The sequence below is a fragment of the Barbus barbus genome (assembly GCF_936440315.1).
Source record: "Barbus barbus genome assembly, chromosome: 6".
Classification (NCBI taxonomy): Eukaryota; Metazoa; Chordata; class Actinopteri; order Cypriniformes; family Cyprinidae; genus Barbus; species Barbus barbus.
This window is the reverse complement of record NC_136734.1, coordinates 7,488,878-7,509,448: the sequence shown is the minus strand read 5'-3', so window position 1 is coordinate 7,509,448 and position 20,571 is coordinate 7,488,878. Positions and strand designations below refer to the sequence as shown.

Sequence of the window (20,571 nt, the reverse complement as noted above, 5' to 3'; positions counted from 1 at the left end):
ATCATTTTTTACAGTGTATAGGAATGCACTCGCATGTGTTGTGGTTTTGTCATTGTAATACTGGAATCACATGAGGTGAGTATTAATGACAGAATTTCAGTTTTTTGGGTGAACTATTCCTTTAAAATGTTTTTTTTATTTTTATTTTTTATTACTTTAGTACATTATGTGAAGATGTTTACGTATATTTAAATTATATATTAAAACCAGGACTTGACATTAACATCCGCTAACCCGCCAAATGCGGGTGGATTTCGGCAATAGCGGGTAACACGGTCACGCCCACTAGCCACTTTGGCAGGTTGAATTTTGTATAGCCTACAGTAACAAAGCTCGGCATTAATGCTTGTCTCGGACAAGGGGATTTTTTTAAAGGGGCAAGAGAATTTGACTTCCCAGACTGGGCAACTAATCTGATTAAAACATCTAATCAGGGAAGCACCGAAATTTCTGCAAGAATGATTCTGATTAAATTACATTTGGTGTAAACCGCAATTGATTGTGGATAATCAACAGTAATTAGGTCACACCAGTTGAGGCTCATGCAGCTTGTCTGTATGTGAAACAATCTTGTGGTGAAATCAAAACAAATAACCACAACTGCACACAGAAGAAACATACTGCGGTAAAAATGTAGTTTTTATATTTCTAACATACAGACTAGCCTATAGTTAAGCAACATGACATGACCAATAGAGTGTAGTTTTTCCTGAGAACCATGATTTCAGATTTGACATTGATTTTTTACAAGATTTCAAAGGAGTAGTTAATATACATTTCAGTACAATGATGACTGTTTTTGCTCGATTTGGTTAACGAAAATACTTCCAAACAAAGATCACAGCAGAATAGTCACGCATCTCTGAGCAAGACAGCAGTGTTTCTTTAATGAATGATTCTGAGTTTTTGAATTTATAATATGAATGAATGATTCAGTGGTCTATTCATAAAGACTGGCATTTTGCTTCATTCTTGAATGAATCAGCCGTCTGAACAAATCATTTGAATGAATGACTCAATGACTCACTCATCAAGACAGTCACATGCTGCTTTACTTTCATATTTAAAAGTAGCTTATCTTTGCATTTTTTCCAACATTTCATATTTGTGTGTGTATATATATATATATATATATATATATATATATATATATATATATATATATATATATGTAAAATACCAAGCTTATAACATTATTTATGCTGTTATAATTTCACATCGTAAATGCATTCCTGATACATTTCAGCTTCATTAAACTGTGTGTTTCCACTGAGCGGTACGGTTCAGTACAGTACGTTACGGTACGCAATTATTTAAGTTTTCATTGTCAGAAGTTGTGAATGGTACCAAAATAGCGAACTGTACTGTACCACTTTTTTGGTACCCTTCTGTTGGGGTACCTAGCACAACAAAGGGTACCAAAAGGGTGGAGCTAAACTCACTGCAGAAGTTGATTGGTTGAAGTGTATAAAGCTCACTCGTTCCACTCTGCTGTCCATGTTGAGCTTATTTACATCTGATTGCTCAAACACAAAAAAAATGACAGTGTATTTTATGATTTTATATATTCACACAGACAATAGCCGCTTCTCAATATATGTTCTTGTCTGTTCTTGTGGACTTGTGAAAGGTCATTGCCCAAAAAGCGAGAGTGTAGATATTTAAAACTCAAATCTGCGGTTTATTATAAAGAGAGTGCCTATTTGGAAAATTTGCTATGCCGATTTCGGAGCTCCACGCGATCACCGGGCGCTCAGTGCTCATGTATCCGCATAGAGCAGCCTTACGCACGGCTAGTCCTTCCGACATTTGCCGCTGGCTCTGATGTCTCTGTAGTGATTAAACATTCGTTTTGGGTATATTTAACGGGCCTTTGTGGTCTCATGAATCTATTATTTGTTCCTGGTCATATCGTTTTGGCTGAGCACAAAAGTTATGTTTAATTTTATATATTTGTTTTGAACTTTACCATAGTACAGCGCTGACTTTGTAGCATACGTTTGACTGAATTGTTTGCTTTTGCCTTTATTTTGGCTTTTATTTCACTTTTATAAGGGCTATTATTGTTCATTAAAACTGATATTTAACAAAAAGAGGCAGAGTTGTGCTTATTGTCGCGCTTTATTATTGTACTTTCCGGCATACACCACGCCTATCAAGTAAGGGTACTGTTGGCAGTGGAAACGCAAACTGGATCAGGGTGTTCCGTCCTGAATCGTACCGTACTGTACTGACCCGTACTGCTTGGTGTAAACGAGCCATACATGCATCTAAATGCCACTACAGCTGCTTCTGTTTCTTCTGCAGTGGAAAGATAGGTTTTGTTAATACTGATTTCATTTGACTGGTAACAGCCCATTAGCACTGTCTGATAATTAGTGACGTTATTAATAAAATGGAAGAATCTGAGATGAAAGATGACACATGTATTTAATACAGTTAGAGAAAAATCCCCTGTAAATAGGCAAAAAAAAAAAACGAAAAAAAAAAGTTTTTTTTTTTAGTATGTAGTAACTTTAGTCATATAAAACGTAATTTCCCAACAACAAAATTGTGGCCAGTGAAAATGCTGAGTGGCAATTTTGGAAAACCACTAGCCACAGTGGCTGGTGAGCAAAAAAGTTAAAAGTTTATAAAGTAATATTAATACTATTAATAAATAGAACAATCTAACTCCATCAAGATGTAAACTTAAATCATGTTACTCTTTGCTCTCAGCTATGTTTTTTTATTATTATTATTATTTATTTTATTTTATTTTATTTTATTAAATTTTATTTTATTTTATTTTATTATTTTTAATAAAGAACATAATTAAAATGAATTGGGGCTAATTATTTTACCTATAGTGACACTCCTAGAATCTTTTAATATATTTTTGTTATAGTTTGGCTAATATTACATTATATAAGGGGCTTTTGAATATTGTGTTGAATAGTGGGGGTCAAAAAGGTTTAGACGCACTGATTTAGAGGATCATCAGATTAACCTTGAGGTTCATCTGTGCTGCCTCAACAAAATATTTTAAAGTTGTTAGAAAATATACAGCCATATCCACACTGCAGGCTTCAGATGTTCATTCTTTTAGCAACACAGATTCATATCCACCAGGGGAAATCATCATAATGTTTATTACATATGCATCGATTTATTTCAGGTCCCAGGGAGAGGAATGTGATGATATGAACACTATGAATGGAGACGGCTGCTCCGGCCACTGCAAGAAGGAGCCGTTTTTTAACTGTATTGGTAAGTGTGGAGAGAAAGCATAAGTGCATCAGCGGCTTATTACAGCCGTCATCTGTCATACGGCTACGATTGCATGTCAGAAAGTGTGGCATGCTTTTAAATGTAGTCATTGCTGTACATCAGTTTTGCTTGACGGTTTTGCGAGATGTATTATCGTCTCACTCTGAAAAAAGCATCTTTGAGAGCAGCACTTTAGCTGAGCTCTTTTGTTCGCTCCCTCCAGAGCCAAAGCTATTTTTTATCACTAGCATTATGGCATCCTTGTAAAACCTGTAACACATTTAATTTGAAATGAACACACTAACAAATTTATGAAGGATGTCTTGGCACCTTCTCCTGCTCTGTAGTATTAATAATACAATGCTTTCCGGTCTCTGTTTTTATGAGGAAAGATTACGTCATTGAAAGACAGCGTTAAGGCACTTTTTTTACTGTTAGACACAAATGCAAAAAACCTCATAAGTCACACTTATTCTGCTCATGATATAGACCAAATCCATGACACCTATTCAGTGTTCAGCAGATTGGCTTCAATCTATGTAAAAAAGAATTCTGAAAAAGAATGAATCATGGTTTCCACCAAAATACGAAGCAGCACAAATGTTTTCAACACTGATAATAATCAGAACTGTTTTTCAAATCAGAATGATTTCTGAAAGAGCATGTGACATTGGAGTAATGGATGCTGAACATTTAGCTTTGATCACAGCAGTAAATTACATTTTAACATATATTCACATAAAAAGATTGCAGCCATGATGAGCAGAAGAAACTTAGCAATCTTATTAATTAATTAATTAATTCAGAATATCAGACGTTTAAACATTTTCTCTGAGAGTTTTTACTATTTGCTGAAGGAATCACATCTGTGTGGCAGCTTGAAATTTTTGTTTTTATGTGGAACCATCAGGCACCATCATGAATGAAGCATTTGTCTTTCTGACTGTGCAACCGATTGTTTTTATAGCTGCACTCTGCAGAACCAAAAGATAGCGTTTGGTTTTCTCAATATAGTGTTATCTATGTTAGCATTAGAACCGAGTTGCCCAGGGAAGGTACAATTGCTCGTATCATCGTACGTGAAGAGTGTAACGGTGCCATGGGTACGGCGTGGCACAGATGTGTGTACATGTATAACTGTAGGTTGTGCAGAAGGCTACGTGAACGATAGTTGTGTGTGTGAGTGTGAGTGTGTGTGTGTTTGTCCCCCTCTGCAGCCCCTCATTTCAACATCAGCAGAGCTGAGCAGAGGGGAGCGCTGGAATTTATGCAGAGGCACGAGCCAACTTGGCACGGCAAGCCTTCGTCCTCCTTGCTGGAACCCCTTACATTAAGAGACAGACAGAAATATAGACAGACTGTGTCTCTTTATCAATAAACACATGCTCATTATCACTATTTTTGGCACTTTCAGCCTTATTCTGGATAGCAGTTAATTTTTTTTTTTATGCATTCAAATGATATGGCTTGGTAGTTGATTAAATTGTTACAAACACTTGACAATAAGGTCCCTTTAGTTAACATTGCCTAATGCATTACTAAAAATGCATGAACTTACAATGAACAATACGTTTCTTACAGTATTTATTAGTCTTTGTTAACCTTTGTTAAAAATACAGCTGCTCATTGCTAGTTCATGTCATATATAGAACAGTTACTTACTTGCTTACTTATTTGTGTATTAATTGATTTGTTTGTTTGTGTTTATTGTTGTTTTTTTGTGTTAGTAACAGTACAAAAAATGCTTTAGAAGTATTTTTGTAACACTTAGTTTAGGAACCAATTTTCACTATTAACTAGCTGCTTATTAACATGCATGTTATTAGCTGTTTATTAGTACTTATAAAGCACATATTAATGCCTTGCATGCATGACCATATTTTAGATCCCTTAATCCTTAAACCCCATACATAAATGTAACAACTACCTTACTAACTATTAATGAGCAGCAAATGAGGAGTTTATTGATTTAAAACTCATAGTTGAGTTTTTTTTCAATGTTACATATTTGTGTTAACTAATATAGTTAACAAATTAACCTTATTGTCAAGTGTTAACATTCCGTTTTGTTTAAATGTATTTTAAAATGGTTCATTTCTGTAAATTTGTAAATGGTATCTTCCTTAGTGTATTATACATTATTGTTCTAGTTCTTTTTAGGCACACTACTAATATTCAGTTTGTTAATATAAAATGGCAGAGAGACAAACAAAAAGACAGAGTAGGAGTGAATGGAGAGACAATGTGGGGGAGAAAATGTGAAAGTGGGAGATTTGAGAATGAGAAACAGTGAGGAGAAAAAGTCAAGGGTAAAACACTTGAATGAGGAAAAGCAGCTCCATGGCCTGGACAAATCATCCCAAATATCTCTGAACTCAACAGTGGTCCTGTCTCACTCATGGCCCTGGAAAAACCTGATATGTCTTAAATCTGAAAAATGCTGCCTTCAGAGGTAGGAAGGCATCAAGGCCAATGTTTGTGCAACATCCTGTCTGCAAAGATGCCTTCATCTGGTGGGATTCTGAAGGCAGCACAGATATATCTAGAGTCCAAAATTAACACCCACAAAGCACCAAATCTGAGAAACTTCACTGCAGTTGGCTGGTAATTTTATTGGGACCTGCAGCATGATTTGAAATGACATTTGAGAAGGACAGTCTGATGTAAACTGTTTGAACGATACAGAGGAGACATTCAAGCCATCTGCAAAATAAAACATCTGTTGCGATTCTGTAGAACTCCATGTGGTGACACACATGTTGAATATTGCTCACATTAGGCCATCAAAGTGAACACTTTCGAAGAAGGATCACAATGTGTCTTCAGATATTTGAAGTGATTCCAGTTTCTCTCAGAAACAGAAACTGGCTCTTCTCTGATGTGATGCTGTGAGTATGACACAGTGACCTGTGGTGTTTGTCCTCAGTATGCAAGGGAAAACTGCCTAATAAACCCATTGACATGGGGACAAAAGCATGTTTATATGCATATATATAAGCAATATCACACAAGTAGATGTAAGATATGGCTGTATATCAGCATGGCTGTGATTCAGCCGCAGGTAATCACAGCATGCAGATATACAGCCTTATCTCATATCTACGAGCGTTTATAAAAACCCTCTTTTGTGCAGAACTACTTCTTTCTGCCATGAATTCAAATCTCAGTTCGACAGTTAAACAGCTGAGCCCAAGCCTCCATTACTAATTCCAAAATGTCACTTTAAAACTAGTAACGAAGGAACGTTGAGTTGCTTCATTGAAAGCTTATTCTATTACTGTATTAAAAGCTCACTGTATATGTAGAGTATTATGAGAGCGAGATGGACTGAGCAAGTGTGATTAATGTACCTGCATCTGATACAGTATTCATTCTTCAGATTGGTCTCATATTCACAATAAACATTCGTTTGAATGTCTGCTGAGGAAAGTGTTATCTTTGTCGTACCGTTAATACTCTTCTGTTAAGGGGGATTTCTGATGACAGCGCCGGTCTTAGAAACACAAACAAGGAAGAAGAATTTGAAACTATACTTTGTCATTTTCAGAACTCTTAGTACTAAACTCCAATAGATTATCAAATATTTTTAATTGACTTTCATACAGAAAGTCACAAAGTAACTTTTTTTTTAATCATATCTGATAAGTGCTTAATACTTCTACCTACAGTTTAAAAAACTCCAAAAATTTACCTAAACATACAATTCACTGCAGTTTCTAGCTGAAATTATCACTAGTGGCAATAAAACACCAACAACTTTAATTCCTTTCCACAGAAATTAGACTTTTACCATAGTAGATGACTTGAAAATGAACACATTTTGCACCACATAACCAGCTCCATATGTTTGGCTTTTCTGATGTAGCAAACTTGCTCTGTAGAGCACCTGGTACAGAACTGCACTTGTGGAGCACTTGGGTATGAGTCCCTAAAATTATAAAAGAGCTCAAAGCAAGGCATTTATATCTCACATTTGCATTTGTTAACACTATTGTTTAAGGTTTCATGCATTAATACATAGAGCATTAACCTTTTAGGGCCATTGACCTGACATTACATTCTGAACTTGCACTATGCGCACAACAACCATGGCAATAAAACACTGCCAGATTCATATTTGGATATACTTGAACACAATTTTTAACCACTCACTGAACAATTTAAACACTTTTCATGAACACTTTTCCCTGGGCTGCATACTTTTAATTTAGAGCCATTTCTTCTCATAATGCATTAAACGTAAAACTTTGAATTTGCACTTTTTTACATTTTATTACATCCATTATCATTAAATCCAACTCATCTTATGGTACTTAAAGATTTTCCAACTGGTTTGATTATTGTGTTTGTACAGCATCAACATTGAATGAATTACTTGAAACAAGATATATACAAGAAGCCAAATATATGAATTATCCTTATAGCAGATCACTCAACCTTGATCCATTGATGGAAAGAGTTCCAATACAATGTTACATTCCATAAAACTGAGTGGTGCGTTTTAGCATTTTAGCCTGGCTACCTCTTAACTCTGCATTACAAAACACTGCCAAGATGATAACCACTACATACAAAGCATGTGCGTTTGCTATTTGTTATAAGGATAGACTGAAAAAGAGGAACCAGTCATTGACTTTGTTGTGCAAGAGGTCTATCAGATGTTTTTTTTTTTTTTTTTTTTTTTTCTTTCTTTCTTTCTTTCTTTCTTTCTTTCTTTCTTTCTTTCTTTCTTTCTTTCTTTCTTTCTTTCTTTCTTATAATTTAGGCATTTTGACAAAAATATATAATTTTACTGTCAAAAGAATAGTTTTGCCGAAAACAAAAATTTTGTAATCATCATCATGCACATTCCAAATATTTTGCGAAAGACATGAGCAAATTTAATAAATATCATATGCAATTCACTGATACATGATGATTTCATTTGAATCACTTTTTTTATATATATTTTAATAAATGCTGCTTTTTGTGCTGTTATGTTTTCAAGTTGTATTGATAGCAAACTTAAGTTGTTGTCTCCGTCATTTACAGTATATTTCCAGACTGCAGAATTAGTATATGATATATTTGATATATACTTTAAAGATATTGCCCCTTCTTCTTTGTAGCTTGTAGCATGGCTAACTAATTTTTAAAGGCTAGTTAAGGGTACTTTACATTTTGAATAGTTTGTGGCTTGACAAGCTATAGTTTCCCAGACTGTGTATCATAATTATATTCAGAGAAAAACACATGCTACAATGTCTACAACTTTTTTTTTTAACCTTTATTAGAAAATGTATATTTAGTGTTTGTAGAATTAATGTGATGCTAAAGCGACTGTCTCTCTCTCTGTCTTTCTCAAACACAAACATGCACACTTGTGTTCAGATGAGCCCAGCATGTGCTACTATTATGACGGCGACGGCGTCTGTGAAGACTTTGAGCGGGAGACGAGTGTGAAGGATTGTGGCCTGTACACGCCGAATGGTTTTCTTGACCAGTGGGCCACCTCAGTGGAAGTGTCCCATGAAGAGAGGCTGTACTGTCCAGCTGACGTGGCTGCTGGATATCCGGCTATTACTAAGGTTAGTGTCCCACTAGATTCAGCCTTAGATACATTCACACATACAGTGATAGAGGTTGCCTAGTGGGTGTTTCAGCTTGATTAGTGTAAGTTGTATACTGAGGCAAATCATGTCAACTCACTGTATCACATCATTGTGAATTGTGTATTGCTCAACTTTGTATTGCTGACATTAGCTCATGTCACCTCAAACAAACAACTCTCTTTGAAAATGAATGGTTTCTGGTCACTTTGTCGTTATAAACTGGCATTGGTGTAAATGACCTTTAGACGATTCACACGTTTCTGGACCAGACACAGTCTATTCACCCACTATTTGAGGAATATTGCTCAGCAATAACTTTTTCAATTTGACAAGCTGTAATATAACATATGCCATCTTTATCAGTCCAATATTGTTGTTTGGAGGTTCGTGCGACACTGACGTGAAATCAGATTTAATTTGCCCTGATGGAAGGCATAATTACACTGTATACACGATTGCACAAAGTATTTAATATATTATATATTGTTTTGTTTTTTGTGTGGGTGTGTACAAAAGGATCTGATTAGGGTAGGCTAGTCTTACGCCTTTTAACCCTGTTTAACCCTGACATATAATCTATTTATTTTTTAATAAATTAACATGTTATTGAGAAAAGATTATGTAAGGAATAATTGACGACGGGCCGTTGAATTATTAGAAAAATAATGCACACCCGAGGTGGTGATGCGGCCACGACGCGAAGCGGAGTGGCCGTTACACCTCGGGTGTGCATTATTTTTCTAATAATTCAACAGTCCGGAGTCAATTATTCCGCTTATACTACGGTTGCCACACCTCAAGACATCGATCAGATGATATATTTCAAGGGATTCGTCCGGTTTTTCTACTTAAATCGCTATTGTGAGTAGGATTATTTCTTCCGCATCTCATCCAACGACTCTTTTGCTAGTTCCAAAACGTCATTTTAAAGCTGGCAATGGAGGCTTGAGCCGTTGATAGCAGACTAATGCAGTTAATAATGAAGTTATTAGAAAGAGAGCGAGAGAGACAGAGACACAGAAAGAGAAACAGAGAGAGAGAGAGAGAGAGAGAGAGAGAGCTTGTATGAATTAGGCTACCTCTGTGTGTCCCTCAACAGTGTTCTGAAGCACCGTCTCTAAACTGTAAGTCTGCTTTAAGATGCAGCGCTGTTATTACCTCGCTAGTGAGAAATGTCTGTCATGTTGTTGTTTTTGTTAGTCCTGTGTGCTGTATAGGTAACGTTAGCACTACTGTATGCTGATTTCTGTTATTACAGTTAACTATGCGAAGTGATATGGAACTGTAATGCGGTCAAGAGAGCTGCCTGGAACTACGTTCGCCGTGCGTTTCCCTGAAAATAATTGCACACCTCAGAACGTTCGTCAGCCAATCAGATTCAAGCATTCAACGGCCCCGTAGTATAAATATATATAATATATATATAAATAATAAAAAAAATCTCAGTTTTATCCAGAGGTCCAAACTGAACCAAAATATGCAATCTTGTGCATTTTTCTGATATTTATGTGGCCAAAAGGTGTCCTTGCTATTTTTCTGTTTCCTTGACCATGGTAGTTCCCTTGCTGTCTATGGAGGGTCAGAAAGCTCTCAGATTTCGTCAAAAATCTTTTAATTTGTGTTCCAAAGATAAACAAAGGTCTTATGGGTTTGGAACGACATGAGGGAGAGCAATTAATAACAGAATTTTCATTTTTGGGTGAACACTTTAATAAAAATCAGTAAAGATGACTTTATATCCCTTGTGAAAAGGAAGTGCACTTAAGTATACTTTTATAAAGTGTACTTATTGCAGAAATAATATACTTTAAAAGAACACACAAGTGCAAATTAAATGTTATTTTCGATGTTTAAATAAATTTTATTTGTAATTAACTTCAAATTTATCACATTTTAAAGTGATATTAAATGCAATAAGTTGAACTTTTGAGTAATTTTTTTAAACCACTTAAGTGGGACTGTTTAGTACATCTTTATGTACTTTCATAATTGCTTCTAGTGTCTTTAAAATATATTAAAAGTGTACTACTAATGTACTGACAAGCAATTAATGTGAACTAAATTATACTTTAATGTCAGTTAACAATACACTTAAGCGTGAATTAAATGTAATGTTTTCGACCACCTAAATGCATGTTATTTGTAATTGATTTAAAATATATTACAGTTTAAAATGACATTAAATGCAATTAGTTGAACTTTTCAGTGATATTTTTGAACCACTTAAGTGGGACTTTAGTATATTTTATATATACTTTGAAATATGGTAAATATGTACTTCTGAATAAGCAATTAATGTGAACTAAAATATACTTAAATGTAATTTCAATGTACTTAAATGTCATATATCTCTGGCAATGAAGATGAAATTTAGTATAGGCAATTGAAATATTTATTTAAAAAAAAATCTTAGTTACCTAATTACAGTCAACACAAACACAAAATGTAAAACCCTCTACATTTATTGACAAAATAATCTCTAAAACAAATACAAAAAAAAAAAGCTTTTTGCTGATACACAAGAAAAACCCAACACTATACGCAGTTGCAACACTTTAACTCACTTATTAGAAAGAGTCTGGAGAACAATGCAAAACCACTTACATACTTTCAAAAGTACCTAATCTCGCCATCATAGAAAACATCATTCTATATGATGTATACGCCTGTTTCCTCATCGGGGACTCCTTGTGGAGTCATTTGGTCTCCATATCGTATAGGATTACTAACACACAAACACACATTTAATAAAAAAATAAATCAAGAAAATGATCATTCCATGTACAACAAATAAGACCTTATTGTAAAACATTACCGAACTGTGTTAATGGTACCCTCAGTTTTACAGACAAGGCTTAAGACCAGCCCCAGACTAAAATATAATTCTGAGCTCTTTCAACTGAAAGAAACTTGCACTGACTAATCTTTAAAAATATCAGTGCCTGTTTTGTCTCAAGATGCACACCAGTAATGTTTTTTTCTAAGGCATGTTAATGAAAATGACTTAAAATATCCTTATTGAACTAAGGCCTAATCTTGGCTTAGTCTAAGCCCTGTCTGTGAAACCAGGCCATAAATTCTCAAACCTTTACTAGCACCAACATTAAACAGGACCGAAAGGTTTCTTCTAAAATCTTACCCCAGCATTAGTGAATGCAAGTTTGATTCATTTATTAATTAAATAATAATAAAAAATAACTCCAAATGAACTTGCTGGGAAATGCTGTTTGACAGTGTCCCAGAAGCTCTCCATCGGCAGTAAACTAGTCATTAAGCTGCACACCATCTCTCCACAGTCTCTGTGAACGGAAATGTTCCAAAGAGGCAAGAAAAAAAATTCCTTGAGGAAAGAAAGAAGAACAATTGTTATAAAACATATCCAGTCATTATAAATGGTTCAGTTGAGAGAAAGCAATAGACACAGTTGCAGTCCAAAGTAGTATCTGCAAAATGTTAATAATTAAAGCAGTAAGAGGGTAGAGGGGTAGAATCATTAAAACATTAGCAACTTCTGCTCTTATGAAGCAGTTTATTCTGCAAGGTGTATGTAAACTTTTGACCACATCTGCATCACCTAAGAGGTGAATTACCTCAATCATCAGTGCAACATCGTAGTAAAATGTGGGGAGATGTTCCTTCAGATTTCCCACAAACACCAGATTTCCTGATCACCATCTTCACTGACACTGGGCTTTAAAAATAGATAACATTTTTACAACTTTTTTTATTCCTACTTTACAGGGAATAAAATGTAACTTTATCAATTACCCAAATATAGATAAATATCCCAAAATCTATGAAAATGAAGAAAGGTACCTTCAATTTTTTTTCACACATCTTGCCTTGCCTTCTCTCACACATCTTCATGAAGAATGTTCCTGTATTTACCACGACTGACACAGCAAAGCTGCTGTCCTCTTCCTCCTCTTTGTTACCTGTAAAATATATTATGATTAGAGTGGGATCTGTAAAAGCACAGGTGGGAATTTTTACTTGCAAATGGAAAATATTCAAAACATTTAAAATCCATAGGGATAGTGACTTAATATAGCACTTTTAGCTTGTCATGTGTGATCAGGGTGAGCTGACTGGGCAACAGTTCAATAAAAAACTTCTATCACCTCTTCAGTACTGGTCTGTGTTTCCACACTGTATCTCCTGTAACAAATCTGTACTGATCCTGCAAAATGAATAACTCTAGATAAGTACAAAAATATTACATATTACAAACACAACCAGTAATGGAACATCTCGCTCTTCAAATGCAAAAAGAAAAGAAAACAACAACAACAACATTATTCCTAGAGGTGGCTGATATATTGAATATTACTGGTGGTTATAATATTGATTATATACATAAAATATTACAAGATCGAATATTACAGAAACATGGTCACATTGTACACAAAACACCCCAGACACCTATCTTCACGCCATGTGGCATTGCACCCCAGTTAAAGAATATTTGGAAAATGTTACTGAGTCACTATCCAACTTTATGGGATGTCACATCCCATTGTCTCCCTCCCTCCCTCCCTCCCTCTGTATATTAGGTGATATATCCATAATCAACTCAAACGATACAGATAGTAAATCACTCCTAGTGGCACTAACTATCGCCAAGAAAACTATCCTCATGAACTGGAAATCAAGGAACACCATACATATTACATCTTGGAAAAACTTACTAACAGACTACATCTCCGTGGAAAACCTGTCAACTTCCACTCAAAATAATACAATAGAATTACACCCCTCTTTATTATCTCTCATAAACTTCCATCAATCATGAATCCGTTGACCCTCCACACCATTCATCAATATCTACACAAGTTTTGTGGGAGAGGGGTTAGGAAGAGGTAGCAACAATGGCTAATATCAAACTAAATTAAAACTTATAAAAGATTAAACTTGTTTATTTTATTTTTTTCTTTCTCTATACTTTCTGTCTCTTTCTGTTCTCTCCACTCGGCAGAATTACGAGATAATTAACTCGTTAATTCAGAAAAACAGAGCAAAAACTTTTTTTCATGAAAAATTATCTCGTAATTCTGAGATAATTAACTCGTTAATTCAGAAAAACAGAGCAAAAACTTTTTTTCATGAAAAATTATCTCGTAATTCTGAGATAATTAACTCGTTAATTCAGAAAAACAGAGTAGATTGTTTTTCCTCAAGTGAATGCAATACGCTTCCGTAGTGAAGCTCCCTCACGCATCACAATTACAGAAACATGGTGTGCAGCGCATTTTTCAAACTCTGCTGAAGTAGCGCGCCATGTAGCATTTTTGGCGCATGCGCATAAAACAAAAGAGATACTTTGCGTGGTTACATGTTATTTCAGGCTTTTCATTTCTGTTCAAGCTGTCCTAATTCATTGTGTATTTAGACCAAAGACTATTGTTAGACACATTCATGACTCATTCACCTAACTGAAAGTCAGTAATGTTTTACAGTGCAGTGTAGCCTAGTCTAAAATGAAATGTATTTGAATGCAAATTAATTTTTAGATCTGTTAAACTTTTGCTTGCAATTAATGCAATTAAATGTGTGTTTAAGTGAGAACAACAATGATATTGAAAGTATTTTGTACATAGATGTAACCATACTGTTACATACAAATACAGTACTCTCATAAATGACACTGTCAAATATTATGTCGAAAATTAAACTTCATAGAGTTCATAGAACAAGAGTTGGTGATACATTTTAACAAGTTTTATTGGAGTATACTGTATAAAAAAGTATATTTAAGTTTAGAAGAAAAATGCATTTCAAGTGCATTAATGCACATTATAGTATACATTATAGACTAAGGCCCGGTTTCATAGACAGGACTTAGCCTAAGCCATCAATAGGCCATATTTCAATTAGGATATTTAAGTAATTTTTATAAACATGCCTTAGAAAAAAACATTACTGGTGTGCATCTTAAGACAAAACAAAGGTACAGACATGTTTTCAGATCAGTCAGAGCAAGTTTCTTTCAGTTCAAACAGCTCAGATTTACATTTTAGTCTAGGACTAGGCTTAAGCCTTGTCTGTGAAACCAGGGGTAAATACACTTAAAACACATTAACAAATGTAATTTTTAAGATCACACTTAAGTTGAAATAATTATTTTTACATGCTTATTTTTTTTTACATGCTTTAGTATATTGATAAATATATCAAAATAAGTGTACTTAAAACACAAATCATAATTGTGTAAAATGTATGTTTAAGTGATACTTAATTAGATATTATTATAAAGTGGCTTTTTAGATGTTGGATGTTAAGACCTATTGTCATTAAAGTGTACTCTTTATGTACACTTAAGTGGCCTTTAATTTAAATTATATTATCTGCAAGTGGACTTTTTAAAAAGTATACTTTTAATAATTGAAGTTCACACTAAGTACACTTTGACTGCAATTAAACACACTTATTTTTCACAAGGGTACAGTTAAGCCTTTTGGAACTCTTGTAGAATTTTGCGAAATATGGTCCTTTTCATTGAAGAACTTTGGCTTGCCACAAATACTTGCATTAGTTCCTTTGGTAAGACTGGAGATAAAATCTTCAGAGCTGAGTAAACCATAAAGATGTCTGTGAAATTACACACCGACCTCAGTGTCAAACAGCCCTTGTGCACAATGTCCTGGCCTGTTGCCTTCTAAGAACAGACGGTGTTAAGTATGGCTGAGGAATGGCTGAAAAATGGTCCTAAAAGTAGATTTTGCTTGTTATTGCAAAACTTATTTTTTATTGTTGTTGTTGTTTGTTTGAATAGGTTGAATATGTCCTTAACAGTTTTCGTGAGGTTCACCCATTTCATTCATACTCTTAAACATGTAGCTCACATGACTCTAGCTTCATCTGGCTCTAAGAGTACCCTCTGCTGTGTGTATTGCCATCTGAAGTGGCATATCAAAGCTAATTGAAGAGTTTTTAAACACTCTAATCTTTGAAATGCTTGTGTTGTTTTGTTTTCTTCAGTTGTTTGTTGTGTCCCCTCATTCAGAAGGGTTTGGACATGTCTTGTACCTTTAAGGCCCATTCACCCTTGTAGGGAAATGAGCGTAGCCGATAGGGATCTGCTGGGATGGTTTCAGAGTGCAGAGGGGGAGGATGGGTCTGTGCTGGAGCATCAGATGCCAGTGGGCCTGGAGCCACTGCTTTAAGCTATGTGCCGTGAAGAACAAACGGATCTTTAGGTCAAGGGAGCACATTTTCATTCATGTGAAAGCCACATCTGAAAGCTTGCACACTGTTACGTTTCTGCTCACCACCTGACATTTTAAAGACCAGCTGCGTGTCTTGCATCTAGAGAGAACACAACGTCTTTTCTTCTGTGTGGCCTGGAAGAGATGCTCTTGATTTAGGTCATTTAGTGTAACACTAGTCCTTTTTCACCCATTTGAACCCTAATTAACATGTAATACCAATTAATCATGGAGAAGTTACGTATTGTGGATTCCAGTGAAAATTCTGTTTTATCAGGATGCTAAGTTAAATCATGATTTGCATGACAAACTACACTTTCAGTTCAAGTAGTTACATTGCAGTCATACTACTTTTTGCAGTAATGCCATAGAGGAACCACTTTTGGTTCCTCAAAGAACCTTACAGTGAGCAGTTCTCAGCATTTATTATTTAATTTTTTTTCCCATAGTGTAGAGAAAAGTTTTCATGGATGTTAATTTTTTAACGGAACAATGTCAAAAAAAAAAAAAAAAAACTTTAATATGTTTAATAATATTTAAGAGTGTAGAATAAATCCATCTGATTTGAACTTGATTTGCTCTGGAAATTTTGCATATGTTAATTAAAGTAGTGCTTTAGCCTAGTGCACTTGTTGGATACTTATTCAGGAAAAAGTTAATTAATGAAAAAAGACTGTGTTATTCAGCTTCAGGCACATGCCTATTTTGCACAATAATATAATAGTATGCATGAATTGTGCACTTTGTGAATATAATGGCTTATGGTACTATCATCTGGCAACAGTTTTTGGAGTTGCCTTTATATAGCACATAGTTTTGTAAATGCATCCTTTCCAGTTCTGTTCATGTTTAAAAGTCAAAAGTCTTCAGGTTGTTACACAGACTGGCTAATCATGCATCAAAATTACTGTTGACTTATTTCAATTACCTTCTCCCAATTTTACCTGTCTCTTGCGCTAACTGCTGCTGGGGTCAGTTGAGGTACTTCTTACACCCTACACCTGGCCAAGCACGAACAGGACTCAGAGTTCTCTTATGTAATAATGCTTGAACAGAACATCTTGTTTATGTGGTGGTACCATTGGGATGCCGCTTTTAGCTGACGCTGGTCTGGGGGGAATCCACCAGTTAACAGTAAGTAAGCACACGCTAGCATAGCGTGGTCAAATAATGCAGCCAGCTGATCTCAAAGGCGTCCATGCTCCTCAGCAAGTGATGACGTAAGCTCCATTGCCCTGGAGGCATAATGACAGCACACAGGAGAACATTGTGCTGCTGGAGTCTGTGTGTGAACAGACACAACCACAAAACACTGGCAAGCTTTTGCAAGGTGGGAGCGACAAATGAGTCACGCCCATTTCCTTGGTTCACTAATCGTCTTCAGCAGTGCTTTGATTGCTGTGTGGCAAGATAAATTTGTGCAGTCAACTCTCAGGGTTTCCTAACTAATGAGATGCCCAGAGATATAGTGCCATCAGTTGATTTTATGTAAATGTATTTTAAGAGTGTGAATTTAATTCTTTGTGCAACCAGAATAGGGGTAGCTGGTTTGCCATACTGTTGAGCTTCTTCTGCTTCATGGTTTTCCAATTGAAGACTGGACTGGCAACTTCCATTTACACTGCTGGCTGTTAACACATCAGGGTTTTTGAAAGCCTGTTGAACGAGGGCTGTTTATGTGATGTGGAGGTAGCGCATAGACGGACCGCTCTTGGGAACCAATTGGCCAACCGCATATTTTTCTTGTATGCCCACAAATGCGAGAGCCAATGCTTTAGGCCTGACACACAAGATGAAGCCATACCAGGTGCAGTCCTACTTATGAGATCAGTGCTGTCATAAATCATTTTGGTTGATATGGTGTAGGTTGCACCTAGACGAGAAGAGTTCCAACTCCCAACACTGCAAGAGCTTTTGTGGCATGGCTTCCAAATGATGTTTCCTCACATGGCAAACTTTGTGCAGGGTTCCTTCTGATTGTTGTTTAAACCTCACAAAGGTCGTTCGATAAATATCTTGCAGATGTTAGGTGGTTAGTTGACAAAACATGTCTTATTTGTCCCAATTTTGCTGGGAAAACAAGTTCAAGTTTATCCAATGTGGGCAGTGAAAATAAACAAGCAAATATGCAAATAGATTCCAAATAAGAAATGCCCATTTCCCTTAAAATGGTTTGTGTATGCAGAAGAAAAGCAACAGTTGAGCTGAAAGTCAGTAGAGCTGAAAACAAAGGCGAAGTGTCTCTAAATGGTCACAGTGACACAATTTTTCAGTATTCTAGTTAGTACAAACAGCTGCACATCTTCACACTGTGCACACTCTTCACACTCTTCATGCACATCAACTTTCAGCAGACTTAGGGAAATGCTTCTTCACTGAGAGATCTTGCAAAAGATAAAATGATGCAATACCTAAAACAACAATTTCTGGTTCATTTAAGCCACTCTATTAAAGAGGGAAATCACTGCTTGCAAGATGGGCTTTTAATAAAACTTGGCTGTGTATGTGATAGAGAGAGTGCTACATGACTACAGAAAACAGAGAAATTCTGTGGTGCTTCCTTTTTGCCAAAAACTTTGACAAAAATATTGCACTTTTGATGATGGCGCTTACCCTCTGTTGATTCGACTGTCCATGGGCAGGAATACAAAAAAGCAGAAGTTTGATCTAACACTTTTTCAAATCCAAAAGTCTATTAGGTGATGCAGATTGTGTCATTTTGTGTCATCCGACAGACTTTTGACAGCTCCAGGGCTTATGTTAAAACGAGAGATCGAACTTTCACACTTTTGCTGACATATAAACAAGGACATCTGAGTGCAGGTATCACAGAGAAAGAATGCACATTGTTGAGTGCACATGAACATATATTACCAACATTGAAACAATACAAATCATTTAATCATGCGATCCAGGGGCTGATTCGATGCCAGGTCACACAGCTGTTTGTGAATAAGGTTGTTATACAGAAAAGCATGGGTTCCTCTCAAAGAGCCCTGCAGTTTGCTGTGACTGAACTGAGTGAACCCTGGAGTACTTTGTTTTACCTCTGCACAGAATACCTGTTACATACACACAACTTTTGTAAAGAATTACTGAAAATGTTTATTTTTTTATTTTTTTTGGTGCAGTGATGAACTTCAACATGTCTGAATGACTGGCTTTGTACACAAATTCAAGTTCATGTAATCTTTAATGAAGAGGAGGTATGCATGTTTTGTTTGCATCCATGAAGGAGGGTTCAAGATTCACTCTAAGCCCAAAGTACCCCTTAGGACAGTGGTTCTCAATCTTGTTCCTGGAGCCCTCCAAACAGAGCACGTTTTGACTGTCTCCTTAACCAGACACGCCTGATTCAGGTCATCAGCTCAGTCGGAGAGACTCCAAGACCTGGAGTCGATGTGTGTGAGAAAGTAAGGCAGTGTTGGGGGGGCTCCAGGAGCAGGGTTGAAAACGACTGCCCAAGGACCTCCTTGACTGGTTTAATGGTAACCAGCCAAGAACCAAACCTAAGGAAGGAAGAGTTAGGGTGTTGGAGGGATGCCAAAATAACTGTTCACTAATGGGGAGGAAGGTGGTGACGATTCCAGGGGCCCCCAGCTATTGGCACCAACTGACTAATACAACTCCAACTGATGGGGATCAAATCCAAGGAACACAATTTTAACCAGACCCCACAACTACAAACTGCAACAGGACCTGAAAACAAAGTAACCCCGAAAACAAAAAATGGTTTGACCCCAAACAGTGGCTGTGTTTACATCCAACCAAATAATCTGTAATGTAATCAGATTGATGACTCAATCGGACTGTAAATCCTATTGTATAAACACCTTAACCCTTAAATTCATGGATTTTGCCAATCATTATTACATTTTTAATCGGGTCTTTAGCGACCCGGACCTATATATCCAGCACAGATGGATCTCTAACTGCTTCAGTAGCAAAGAACTTTCTTGATATTTTAAGAACAATAACAGAAGAATAAATAAAATAAAGCATATTTTGTTACCTTTTGAAACTTAAAAGGGTTCAATTTGATCAGATGATTTTACCATCGCTGTCATCGTCAGAGCGCACTTCCACAGTACATCCAGCATCTGACTCATATTCGTGATCTCAGCTATATTCTCAAAACTATCGTTTTCAATGATTTCATATTCAATATTTTGATCACTGGCAACTTATTCACCACATCCAGCATCAAATGGCAGTGACATTTATATTTAATTGCCTATAGTAATCGGTCTGCAGTGAAGCCATTCAAACCAGTTAAATTTTTGCTGATGATATTTGCAGTGGTGGAAAGTGTACTGAAAATTTGTACTCAAGTACTGTTACATTACTGAAATAATACTCAATTACAAGTAAAAGTACTGGTGTCAAAACGGTACTTAAGTAAAAGTACAAATTACTCGTCTCAAAAACTACTCGGAGTACTAGTTACTAGTTACTTTTTAGAGGCAATATTTAATGAATTACCAAAAAATATTAATTAATATCTTCGCTTCTGGGTCCTAACGCTC

General features: G+C 35.9%; 1 protein-coding gene across 1 annotated transcript in view; it reads left to right on the top strand.

Annotated features, from left to right (window-relative positions):
• Positions 1–20,571, top strand: part of LOC306870611 (pappalysin-1-like) — a gene marked incomplete at both ends in the record, with an annotated part of 124,818 nt that overhangs the window by 51,857 nt on the left and 52,390 nt on the right. The window contains 2 exons of the mRNA XM_079417988.1: positions 3,158–3,249; positions 8,620–8,816. Of these exons, the coding sequence (XP_079274114.1) occupies positions 3,158–3,249; positions 8,620–8,816 (289 nt within the window). The remainder of the gene's footprint in view (positions 1–3,157; positions 3,250–8,619; positions 8,817–20,571) is intronic.